At 35.9% G+C, this 13,222-nt stretch overlaps 1 protein-coding gene across 2 annotated transcripts; it reads left to right on the forward strand.

Moving 5' to 3' along the window:
• Positions 1–672: 672 nt before the first annotated feature.
• On the forward strand, positions 673–4,078 carry LOC149176768 (protein TIFY 3-like). Of its 2 annotated transcripts, XR_016258666.1 has the most exons (6): positions 673–1,066; positions 1,179–1,278; positions 1,366–1,510; positions 3,315–3,372; positions 3,527–3,745; positions 3,873–4,078. XR_016258666.1 is itself a non-coding variant. In XM_089423188.1 (5 exons), exons 1-5 carry the CDS (start codon positions 807–809, stop codon positions 3,579–3,581), a joined length of 618 nt encoding a protein of 205 aa, XP_089279314.1. In that variant the 5' UTR covers positions 673–806; the 3' UTR covers positions 3,582–4,078. The 2 variants fall into 2 exon arrangements, 1 of the variants encoding a protein (XP_089279314.1); XM_089423188.1 differs by having other exon boundaries at positions 3,527–4,078.
• The last annotated feature ends 9,144 nt before the right edge of the window (positions 4,079–13,222 follow it).

Raw genomic sequence — 13,222 nt, forward strand, 5'->3', positions numbered from 1 at the left:
TGATAACACTTTTTTCAATTTAATTGCAACATTGTCAACAATTTGAATATCTTACTTTTTGAATTATCTTCACTTATGAATACAACCTATGTATAAGTCTACCAAAATGTACATACTCTACCACTTTGAATTGCACCTTATAATCTTTCACAAAAAACACATATTCTTAACCATTAAACCTACTCAAATTTTAACATATAATTTTAAAACATTACTAAACACCTCTTTAAAAATATACAACCCAATTTACCATTTAAGAATTAGGCAACACTCACAATTAAACATGTGTTTAATGAGAGCACGGTGAGAGTAAATAACCCAAATAAGTAATGAATTCACCAACTGGTATTGCACAAGGCACAGGCCTTGATAAAGAAAAAGTCAAGATTTATTATGATATCTGGACCTACAAAATAAGAGGGTTGTTTTGGAGTAGAACTTTGGGCCGCCCGAGTTGACAAAAGATAGAGTTGTGGAAGGAGGGACCCGGTTGATCCGATACCAGAGGGCAAAACGAATCCGCCACCTTGGACAGATGCATGCACTTCACTTTATTTCTATTATTCAACACATGCTCAAATTATAAGGAGATTCGCTACAATGTAAATACCCAAATACTTTTTCTTGCCTTTATCAAAACCTCGTGTGAATTCAAAGACAAGAATCAGCAAAGTCTTTATTGTATTCCGAGACATCGATTTCAACGCAATTGATGGAGGGGATGTCTGAGTTACTGAATAATATATCCAACCCGAAGAATATTGATTTGTTCAGCATTTATTGTTGTCAGAAGTATAGATTTAGTGATGGCGTTTGAACAGAAATGTGACAAGCAAATGGATTTACCCTCTTGGATTAGAAGAGTTAATGAAGGTGCTAAGTGCAGAGTTGTAGAATGCATTCCTCCGCTGGATCTGTCTGCTGTTTCTAGCGGTTCAAATTCCACTAAGTTAGTCTCCAACCTGTCCGGTTTTGGATCCCCAGTAGCGGTTATGGAAGGATTCGAGCACAGGACGTCCTCCGATGATAACCAGGATGGTTGTTCTGGGTTTGTGAGGACTTTTAGGTCTGAGAATTGTAATGAATAGAATAATTCGTTGTGTTTTTATTTTCAGCTAATTCTTGTGCTCATGTTGGTGTGTGAGGTTAATGGTAATTCCTTTTATTTTTGAATCCAGACCCGCTGCATTTACCATTCCGGGCAAGCAATCCGGTGCGCAATTGACGATTTTCTACAGTCGAACTGTGAACGTATATGACGATATTCCTGCAGATAAGGTATGGCCATGGAGATTCAAATGGTTATGGGCTAGACGAAGATTCTGACCTAGTTTAGAATATAATGGCATCTGTTCGCTTGTACAGGCCAAGGCCATAATGTTAATGGCCAGCAGTGGAAATTATACCATTTTTCCACATAATAATGTCGAGGACGGCTGTGGATCGCAAACTTGGCGGAAAATATCAGGGATAAACTTATCTGAACAATCAGGGATCAAGGTGAACAAAGGTACGGATATAAAAATCAATCCAACCTCGGCGCTAAAACGCACGCAAATTTCTGTCATGTTTTATAATATGATGATCCGGATTTAGAGAGCTATGTTTTTCTTTGTTTTTTAAAGCCATGGTGAATTAGAAAGTCATTAGATTGATATGGCTGAGCTTAGGGTCAAATTTAGTAGCTGATTAAGAGTATTTAATTTAGTGGTTGCTATTATAACATTAAAATTATATTTAAAGGTAAACTAGCCAAATATACTGAAATTTAAAAAAAAAATATTCTTTTAACCAAATAAAAAAAGTAATATCCAAATATACCAACCACCTGGCCAAAAAAACATGATTTAAAAAACTATATTACTCGATTAACTTTAACCAAGTAGCTGAGTATGTCATGTGCCTTATGTATCATGTGACTTATCTTCTCTTTTGGATATCTTAGTAATGGAGGGACACAATATGGTATGTTTAATTTTCCTACTGTCATGTATTTGATCATAATGCTATAAGCTGTTGGGTATTTTCTTCTGTTATGTCCCTTCGGTATTATGTGCATTCTGATTTATGTTTTCTTCTAGATATTTTAGTAATGGAGGGATACAATACATATAGTGATATGTAGTATAATAGTGAAATTAACAAGATTGTGATTCAAATGTTACTGAGTATATGGTATGTTATGAGTATATGGTATGTTATGATCTTGGTGTTATAAGGTAATTATCAAAATTTATTTTAAATTTTCCCTAAATTACTCAAAAAAAATTACCATTCACCATAAAAAAATAAATAGAAACAATACTGTATGTATTATACTAAAACATAAAGGAAAGACATCCATAACCAGTGATGTGAGAAGCAAATTGGAAGGACGCAGTACGGTATATATTGCACTAAGAACATAGGTAGAGGAAAGAGATCAATAAACAGGTGGTACCAGTAGAGGAAAGGCATCAATAAACAAGTGTGAGAAGCAACTCTAGAAGCAACTCTAAGACCGCCCATTTGATCTGAAACTAAACATAGGTTCAAAATATCAATCCAGGAAATACAGATAGAATGGAACAAAAGAGGGATTATAATAGATTTAGGAATAATATGAAAATTTTAAAAGTAAAATGGAGCATCAGAAGATAGAAATAGAGATTAAAACCAACAATAGACTTAGGTTTAGAAGTGATGTGATTTATTATTATTATTATTATTATTAATTTATTTTCAAAGTTATAATTAAGTTAGATATCAAATTAGTGTGTATAAGATTTTTGTTTGTAAAATAAATATTATATTTGTGTAGTTATTTAATTATTCAAATTTACAAAAATATGTATATTCTAATTCTCTAAAATCTATTTTCTATAAAACATATGATTAAGAAGAAACACATACTTTTAACTATTAAATTCATTGAAATTATAAATTTACAACCAATCCAAAAAAACCAAAACTTTTATACAACAGATTCACAAACAATATATCCATTTTACAATTCAAATGGTGTATATATATCATTGTAGCAGATACATGCTACAAATGGTGTATATATATCATTGTAGCAGATACATGCTATAGATAATAGGATTATGTGAGCATACAATTCTTGGTAAAAATGGAGCATCAGTGAATTACTAGTGATGAGAAATTTTCACTAAAACATCATTTGTAGCATTGTATTTATCTAGAGATTTTAACTCAAATGGCTTGTTGAACAATTTAAATCTAACTATGATTGTAATTGGCCAATACATGCCATTAACTACAATTTACTTCCAGTTGGTACTGATTATCCCCCATCGTGTCATGATCATCAGATATTCCATTAGCGAGGAAGCATTCCCTGCAATGTTTTCTGGAGAAGCGCAAGGCCAGGTACCTTTTCTACTTCCCTCTTATATTTACCATCACACATTTCGCTGCTTAGGGAGATTGTTATCCATATTGAATTTTCTTGTCTCTCGATCAATGAAATCGCAGCCAAAAAGTAAAATAAAACTGTTGTCTTGTGTTGTGTTGTGCTGTGCAGGGTGAACGCAAAAGCGAGGTGTCCATATAAGATAGAAGAAGCAGAGCCTCACTAACGTCCATCATCTTCCTCATCTGCAATATTCCTCTACTTGAATTCACCTGCAATATAATATGACGGCCGGCAATGGAAATCTCCAAATATCTTGGAAAATATAAGCACTTTTATCATGGAATCTGATATATAATCTTTCTGTATATTCCCAGTAGCAATCTCCGAGTATGTCTGAGAACATTCCAGATTATAGTTTTCCACTAATTTTAGCTTTCTTTCTTTGGATTAAGAAATAGAGTCCGAAGAGGTTTACATTAACTCCTTATTCCTCTTCTACGTTTTTGTACATCAGGCACATGACAGTGATGTGATGTAACAAAGTTATAAACGGTGGCAGAGCCTCTTCGCGAAGCCCATTACAACTTTAATGGTAGAGAAAAAAGTGTGGTTCCCTATGTATGTAAAGGACAAGTTAGATTTTCAGAGGAAACTGGGGTCCTCTTGGTGAGAGGGATCTAAGCGAAAGTTTGTTTTAACATTGAGGATATTCTCTTTTCATCATGTGTGTAAAAGATTTGGTGTTGAGTTTTGTTAAGGTTCACAGATTTTGCCCATTTTATATAAAAAGGAGACCATACTGTGTATATTTTCTCATAATGGAAACTTTGAAGGTTTAAATTGAAATATGGAAATGTAATCAGGTAAGAATTGAAAATTACACATTTTTTTAATTTGAAAAATTCATTTTTTCTAAAAACAAATTGTATCATATACATATATTTTTAATAAAGTAAGACCATTTATATCTTTTTAGCTGGTTACTCAATTTTGGTACCATTGTTCTTTTCATAGCTTTTGTAACTTAATCTACTCATATGAATTAAAACCAAATCTAAAATTGAAGGGAAATCAAACCAATATTGAAAATGAATACCAATGCTTTCCAAATAATTGTTGCTAGAGATAAGCAACGTGAAAATAGAAATATGAATTGTTGCATTCCAAGTTCTGTAATGAAGAAGAAATATGAGCCCCTAAAACCTCCAAAGGTTCTAGATAACCTCCGCTGAGGTCATTGGTTTACCATCCAATAAGGAAAGTTGTTAAGCAATGTGAGACCACTCACCAATGATGTTAATGAGTGTTAAGGTGCCTTGATACAATTTGATAGAGATGAATAAATGTGTCGAAGTTGAATCCCTTACAAGATCTAATTATAGGAAGCATTAAATGTATCTCCAATATTTTCAGTAGGAGAGTTTGCCATTGAAGTATGCAAACCTCGAGGTACTGTAAGGAATCTCTAGAAGGAAAAGAGTTTGCTGAAAGGAAGGGTCTAATTTCTCCTTCATAATCCAACATGAGAATAGTAATGATAATAATTTGAAGATTTGGGAACAGATAGATAATTAACAACATACAAAATTCAACAAGGGCTAGCTTGTGAGCAATATGGTTCTCAAGTAAGGCGATATCTTGCTACATCATAATTTCATTTTCATTGGTAGACCAATTCTTTATCATTACTATTTTTTCATATATATATATACACACACACACATTAAAATGGAAAGAAATTTAAGAGGAAGTAGAAGAGGGAGTAGAAGGATCCCATCCGGCTATCTCCATATCTTACTATTGTGTGACATCGTGATTTTTTTTTTCCTTGGATATGAGCTTGTGATGCAACCTCAATCGATGACCATTAACTATAAAGGAAGTCTACTAATCATCAATGGTCCTTATTCTAACTAAGCCATTATTCAAAACAATCTCAACCTTATAAGGTCTCATCCATCTTGTGGTAATCTTTGAAAAGAAAGAATTGATAAAAATGTTGCAAGAACATTCCTCTACGTATGCATGGGAATACATTGATATGAAATGAATTGATCCTAATACTTGTATGCATCATATATATATTGAATAAAATGCGAGACCAGTTCAACAACCCCAAAGGAGGATGAATCCAAATTTAAGGGAAATTTTTAAAGAGTTGTCACTAAAACTGTTGAACGTGAATTTCATTTACCCAAATATCAGATAGTCAGTGGGTCTCACCATTACTGATTTTTCCAAAGAAAAATGGAAAATGGAGAGTATGCATCGATTATAGGAAATTGAATAAAGCTACCTTATGTTGATGCCTCGAAAATCGCTGCAACAACATTGGGGGATAACCACCCGATCCGGACCTTAATACATCTCCTTTTCCGTTTGGAATGGTGGCTCCGACTGGATATGATGGGACCAGTTTCCCAATAATGAATAAAAGGGGTGGATGAATGATTGGTTGTCTAATCTAATGATAAGTGAATAACTTAATCTATCAGCAAAATAAAAGAACTATTACTAATCTCGGGAACTATTGTACTTCGAAGTGTAGCGCTTGATGATCTATGTCTATGGACAGGCATATAGATGACTCCATCTAATAGACATGGACATTAATTCATTCAAGGATTACCTTGCTTAAATAGTTAAACAAAGCGATTAAAGCAATATTACTACACTTATCGTTTATATCATCGACACATATATGATTAAAAGAAAAGCATACCATAAACATCCAATGCTAGAGGAAATACAGAAATGCTGTTAAAGCACATACATATATTCGATAATAGCAAAGGCGATCAAATGATAATTCATATAAAAAGAATGAATTCAGACATAGATAATAGTACCATATGAGCTGCGAGTCACTCCCCAATATCAATCGCTATTTGAGATTCTTCTTCCAACGCAGAAATACTTTCAAACAAAGACAGTAGTGCACATTTGTATAAAAGCTTCCTTGCGAAAATTAGAATAATTGGTCCAGTTTTATAAAAGAATAGGCCTGAAGTACAGTAGTGCAACTTCAAGCTTTAAGTCATATACAAAACTTTACTACCCTTTCCAAAACAATGAAAGGGTCTATAAATACTAAATTAAGCTAACTATCTATGAAACTAAAAATCCTACTTAATTGGTATCAAACGATCTTGAATATCTTCTTCACGACAATCTGGCAGTCGGCGGCATGAATCATCACTTAGGCTGTTTGCCTTTGAACCTGAGCTGGCATATTGCAAGCATTGGCTCCACTTCTGGTGGTCGGTTGAGGTGAGAATTGAGTTGAGCGGCATAGGTGGCATCCTGTATATCAGGAATGATACACCCGATTGCATCTGTGAGGCATTTGAGGGCGGCTCTCTGGCTGTAAGGTTTGACTAGGAACATCCAATAGGTGTCCCATGTCAAACTGTTAATTCCTGCGATTAATCTGCCAGTTTTCTCCAGCTCTAGGTAACATGACTGTTCCAATGTTTTAGCCGATGTCAATTTACCTGGGGTACATTGAGAAATCATGTTAGACAAGTAGAGAGTGTCATTAATCAATTCAACCAAATTACTTGTGGTTAATTTGCATCTAGAAACTGCTCTCTCTGCTTTCATTAACTGGGATTGCCATTCCATAAATAATATTTCTTTATGCGATTCTAGGATCCTTGGCAATTTAGCTGACTGTCCCTCATTAGTGTCTTGCCACTCAAGATAATTGGTCAATGTCTCATCGGCCTGCTTGAAGTCTGTTCTAGCATCAGCCGATTTATCACTTAGAGATGCTGTTGAGTCACATAAAGGTTCTGCCTGGGCGATTTGTTGACATAACAACTTTATCTGTGTTATCAATGCCTTGTTTATCTGTAATGCCTCTGCTCTGAATTCAACTATGTGTGTAAAATTCTTGGTTTTCTCAAGCTGGGCTGATAGTTGAGCAATCTGCTCATCTTTTAACTTCAGCGTTTGTTCATTTGCCACCTTTAGTTGTGCCAATGCCTCGGACAACTCTTTCTGCTTCTGTACCGCGCTGTGATCAATCCTCTGTTTCTCTTCCTGCAATTGTTGAGTTAATTGATTATTTATTTGCTGTTGTGTCAACAATTGCAGTTCTGCCTACTCCGCCTTCTGCCGTGCTTCTGATAGTTGCGCTTGCAATGAGAAGATCTCTTGGTCTTTTGTTTTTAATAAAAGACTCACCTCTGATGCCTTATCTATTGTTGCTGCCGAATAGGCTCTAGCATATTGTGATAGTTTTGTTAGGTCATCAGAGGGGTCAAATTCCTCCCTCCAAACCACATTGCCCGTCACCGTTTGTTCTGGGAACAGGGAAGGTTGATCAGTCCTTCTCCTCTTCCTCTGTCGTTTTACCACAGCTTTGTGTTTTGGGCTATAGAAGACATCCAAAGGAGGAATTTCTTCTATCTGCAAAATAATTTGATCGGAGGGATCCTTTGGGATTATCTCTACTCCTTTAGAACTGGGTAGGCCGCTGTTTTCACTTGAAACCTGTGTTGAAGTGGTCTCCTGTGTGTCTGCTGCTTTTGATGTCTCGGCATCTTTTGAGCCCTCAGGATTATTGATAATTGAATCGAATTGCTGCCATTCCTGGAGCAATTTCGGGTTAATTTGCGTATCTTCATTCACCTCTATGCTGCTCTTTTCCTGCTCTTTCGTTTGGGTTTCCTCTTGTCCTTTTATATGCACTTCCTCCTGTTCTTTTGATGTAACCGGAGCTTCCTCAGTATGTTGTTGTTCAGGCTCGCTTGATGATGTTGCTGGGGTTGTTGCTAACAGATCTAGAGGCAGAGTTTGCAACCTCTGTTCTCTAAGTCTGTTGAATTCAACTAACCCTTCATCCTAATATTTCATTATGGCCAGCGATCTAACTTGAGACATTGATTCCGCTGAGGAGAACAGGTCATCGAACATATCTTCTTTATGATCAAACTTTGTCAATTTGGCATGTTCAAGTGCATTATAGGCGACTTTGTTGGGATCAAATCGCCTATTAGGGAGAGTTGCTAGAGTTAATGATTTTATCTTTGTAGCTTCTTTCTCTGCATGTTTGAAATCATGCAACGTGTAGACACCACATCTCAAAGGAAAAGAGGGCCAGACCTGCTTCTTGTTTTTCTTTAGAGTTTGTGTAACTCCCTCGAAAATAATCTGATAAGCTATCTCCCTCGCCAGCAGTTTATCAGGTATGTACAAAGGAAGAACATGGGGTTCGGCTTGGCTGCCGAAAATTCTTATGTAAGTAAAATTTTCCTCCCCGAACCATCTTCCTATTGATGTCAAATCAATCCCTGCTTGGTAGGAAATCTTGGGAGCAGGTTTATCAAAAATAGAGTAATGAATGGGTAACATAAAGCCATTGCAGACTTGGTATAAATGGTGCTTATAGGAGGTTTTCCACAATTTCTGATGGTATATGTGAATGGGCATGGGGTCTTGTGAAGTCCACCTCCAGCCGAGCACGGGAAATTCAGAATTAAAACACAGGGTATCCATGATATAAGCGCTGTAGTAGAATGGGGGAATAAGCCTTTCAGTAACACGGGTCTTGTTTCTGAAATCAAGAACTGCGGTTGCTAGCTTATCGGACAGTATAGTTCCCCAATCCATAATTTCACTATTACACGCTGCCTCCATCAAAGGAACCATTTCTATAGTGAAATTAGTGGAGTCATGCAACCCCCACAATCTACACATCAGTATCCCAGCATAACAATAAGGAGAACATAGAGAATCAACAGAGTACTTACGGGAAGATTCATGCTTGTGTTTTGCTGGATTTTGCCTCCAATCACGAATGGGTTCAGATTCAATCTCGTTTTCATTTCGGAATTTCTCCAGAAATGCCTTGTTATATTTCTTCTCTGGTACAGGCAAATGATACATTTGCCTTAAATCATCAGCCTTAAATGAACCGAAGATTCTCCCATCTCTGGTGCAGAAGGTTCTGTTTGTGATTGGGATTTCTTCAATTGCCCACCTTACTACATCCGTATATGGGAGAATTTGTTCCCGAGCTGCTATCCGATGAAGGAAAGAGACGGCTAAATCCTTTAAAGTACCCTCAAATTTCCGAGTTGCATCTGCCGTAGCTTGTACTGTTGTCACCTCAGGTTCTTCGGCCTTAATCAAATTATAGGTACTTTGCCAAGTAGTTTTGCCGAGACCTGAACATGTAGTATCAGATATCAATCCCTTTTTTTTATTTCCTGGATCAGCGACGGCTTGTCCTGTAGCTGGTGAAGCGGAAGCGATTGCAGTTTTCTTAGACTTCTTCCCCATTCTGCTTGAATCTATTAGCTTGAAAGAATTCTGCACAGGAGTGAAAATAAGCGTAACACAGAGAATTGATAGCAAAAACCAAATACGAGCGAGATATATTGATCAATGCATGACGAAGAATTAACTTAAGGTGGCCGCGGATACAATCCGTGAAAATATTTTTAGACTTACTATTTCATTAAATGGCCATTCAAACCTGTCAATCCTTTAAATGCCCATCATGTCGTTTATCAGCCGAATGATTTGTTTAAGCGTGCCTTGGATGTTTTGGCGGTTTAGCGCAGGTGATTCACTGTTTGAAAGATAAGGCCTTTAATACAAATTAATCATAATATCCCCATTTTAACAACTTTTTTGAAATTCGTGCTTTTGGCTTTATCGCAATCGGGCGTCGGGGGAAAACTTAAATCGTTATGTTGACACCTTTTGGAATCCCCGATTGCCGATAGCGATATCGCATCGCATTGGGAGTATTAACTAGGGCACTTTAACAAGCATGCACGGTATATCACCGATCGCCAATAGGCGATATCGCATCACATCGGAGCGAACGAGACTTGATTGCATCGCATCGCATCGCATCGGAGTGAAAGGGGGCTTTTTCTATGGGAACTTATGATTTCCGATATCCGATAGCCTATTGCGTGTTATCGCATTGGAATAAACCAATTAATCTTTTAAGTTATGCCACCTTTGTCATTGCGATATGCGATCTTGCTATCGCTTTATCGCAATGATAAAAGATTAATCATTTATATTATAAGACCGACATTGGTTTGTCAAAAAAGGTTTTTTGTAATGTTTTAACTTTGTTTTAGGACCTCTTTGAATAATACAAAGTTGATACCAATTAAAACTAAAAGGGACCCATTTCATATTATAGTTTTGTGAATAAATATGATATGAAATGGGGGGTTGTTGTAGAGCACAACAATTGGCGATTCGCCGGAAGAAACAGTTATCTCTAAAAAGTATGAAATACTTAAACTTTTCCAAAATAGAGTTCCAATCAAAGGGGAAAATTCTAATATAACTAGGTATATATGCATTCCGAATAAAATGAAACTATTTTTGTTAATTTCCTCTCTTGTTTAAAATTAGATACATTCTAAGTTTTAAATAGGCCTCTATTGGTTTATAATGATAAAACAGAAAACCTTTCCAAATCATCTTTTATAGTTAACTCGTCTGTCATAGGTAGAGCCTCTGCTGCCAGCAAACGTTCATAGTTTCGACAGGGATACCTTTTAACCATGTTATTGTCCATTATCCCATCCATTTAAGAGTGTGATTAATAGAATGAATTCAATACATGTTTTCATATTTTGTATTTCCTTTTTCTGTTTATTGTTAAGATAAAAAGCCATTGTCCTGGTTTGGTGGCTAGCTATTTGACAATGCCATTCATTGGTAGTAATCTAACTGAACAAGCTGGCTCGTGATGAGACCCCTTTTCTTATAATTCTAAGCCATTACCCTGTTTTGGTATGCAATATTGGTAATGTCGGTTAAACTATTTCCCGATGATCATGGTAAGCAGGCTTGTAATAAGACCTCTTATCTTTTATATCAAATATTTTAGAATTACACTCTGAGTAACCATAAACTTTGATGAATGGGATGGACAATTTTCTCCTTAGGAGTAAATGGATGACAGGGTAAGAGTTGAAGATGCTGAAGTTGGATTAGTTCTTGTTTTGATATTGATAACCTTTTTGTGACCAATTTGAAAACCTAAAATGATTTACAATATTTCTACACTTTGAGAGGAGTTCACAAAACTTGAAGTGTGGTTTCAGAATGCAATTATACCTAGTTTCCTAGAAATTATCCCTTTTGTCTAAGAGTTCTATTATTTTAAAAGCAAATATCAACACTACTTCTGTTGAGCAACTTTTCAAACACAGCAAAGGTCAATGGTAGATACCTTACAACTTTATTTCCTAATGATCCTACAAACTACAAAATCCTATTAAAACAAAAAGGAGAAGGGGTTACCTCCTCAATTGAAGAATTTTTTAAAGATAAGGCCATTAACAGGGAGAGAATATCTCAAACCTGATAAATCTTGCAATATGAAGGTCGAATGGCCTATCTTTTCACAGATTTGAAATGGCCCAAGCCACATTTTCTGGAACTTGGTGTGTTTTCCCTTGTCTTCATGGGCTTTGTCCCATTTCAGAACTAAATCACCGACTTGAAATTGTTTTGAACCAGATGAGACTGAATCAAAGGATGACTTGATGATTTGCTGATGTTTTGCATGAATAACCTTGGCTTTTTCTCTTTCCTCTTCTAATTTTAGAATTTGGTCATGTCTAAATTGAATAGAAGAAGAAGGGCTTTCCTCAATAAACTGAACTAGGGCTAGAGAAGGAAGGACAAGATTTGTTGGTAGCACTGCTTCTTTTCCATACACAAGGTTGAAAGGAGAAGATCCTATAGAAGCCTTCTTGTGTTATCCTATCAGCCCATAATGCAAACATTAAGGATTTGTGCCAGTTTTTATGATTCTGTTCGATAGTTCGCTTAATGATTTTAATCAGATTTTTATTAGTAGACTCTGCTAAACCATTACCCTGGGGATAGTAATTAGCAGAATATTTCAATTTAAACCCTCTTTTAATAGTGAAATCAAACATAGCATTGCCTGAGAAGTAAGATGCATTATCAAAAACAAGAGCATTTGGGAAACCAAACCTGGTAATGATGAATTGATCTATGAATTCAATGATTGCTTCAAAATTTGTTGTCTTCAAAGGATTTGCCTCCACCCACGTAGTAAAATAATCAGTAGCAGTAAGGATATACTTATGTTGTTTGGAAGAATGTGGAGTAATTTCTTCAATGATGTCCAGTCCCCATTGCTCAAATGGTTGTTCAATGTTGACTGGTTGCAAAGGGAAAGCTGGTTTTCTTTGTCTTCCACTAGAAGTTTGACAATTGCGGCATTTCCTTACATACTCGTGAGCATCTCTAAATAGAGTGGGCCAATAGTATCCAGCATGAATAATTTTGTGGGCTGTTGTGTCAACTCCAAAATGTCCTCCTGCTGGTCCATCATGTAATTCCTGCAAAACCTTTTGTGCTTCAGGTTTTTCTAGGCATCTTAATAAGATTGAATCATAATTTTGCCTAAAAAGCACATCTTCAATAATTGTGAAATTCTTTTCCTTTAATCTAATGGCCCTTTTGTTTTTGTAAGACAGGTTAGGAGGTGCATATCCATTTTTCAAATAAAAGATCAGATCTACATATTGTGATTCAGAATCTATAATACTTATCTGATTGATTTCTTTGGTTTGATCTATATCACCTGATTCTGGAATATTGGATGCTCCTGCCAATAACCTGCAAAAACCTTGGCCCCTAAGAATCTTTGCTGGCTTAATTTCTAAGTCATATTCTTGAAGCGCTGTAACCCAATTTGCCCTTTTTTCACCTAATTCCCTTTGAATTAATAGTTGCCTTACTGTAGGAAAAGGAACTATTACTTTTGTATGGGCTTTTAAAAGGAAGGGTCTGTAATGTTTGACAGCTTTATATACATCAAAGGCTTGTTTTTCTACTTCGGAG

Source organism: Pinus tabuliformis, chromosome 4_1 (genome assembly GCF_031772625.1).
Source record: "Pinus tabuliformis cultivar Carrire ecotype Pingquan chromosome 4_1, CPIR1, whole genome shotgun sequence".
NCBI lineage: Eukaryota > Viridiplantae > Streptophyta > Pinopsida > Pinales > Pinaceae > Pinus > Pinus tabuliformis.

Excerpts from the sequence above, each read along its gene's own strand:
- LOC149176768 (XM_089423188.1), top strand. The coding sequence starts at position 807 with ATGGCGTTTGAACAGAAATGTGACAAGCAAATGGATTTACCCTCTTGG. Across the intron at positions 1,067-1,178 it reads GGGTTTGTGAGGACTTTTAG|ACCCGCTGCATTTACCATTC; the intron begins GTCTGAGAATTG and ends TTTTGAATCCAG. Across the intron at positions 1,279-1,365 it reads ACGATATTCCTGCAGATAAG|GCCAAGGCCATAATGTTAAT; the intron begins GTATGGCCATGG and ends TCGCTTGTACAG.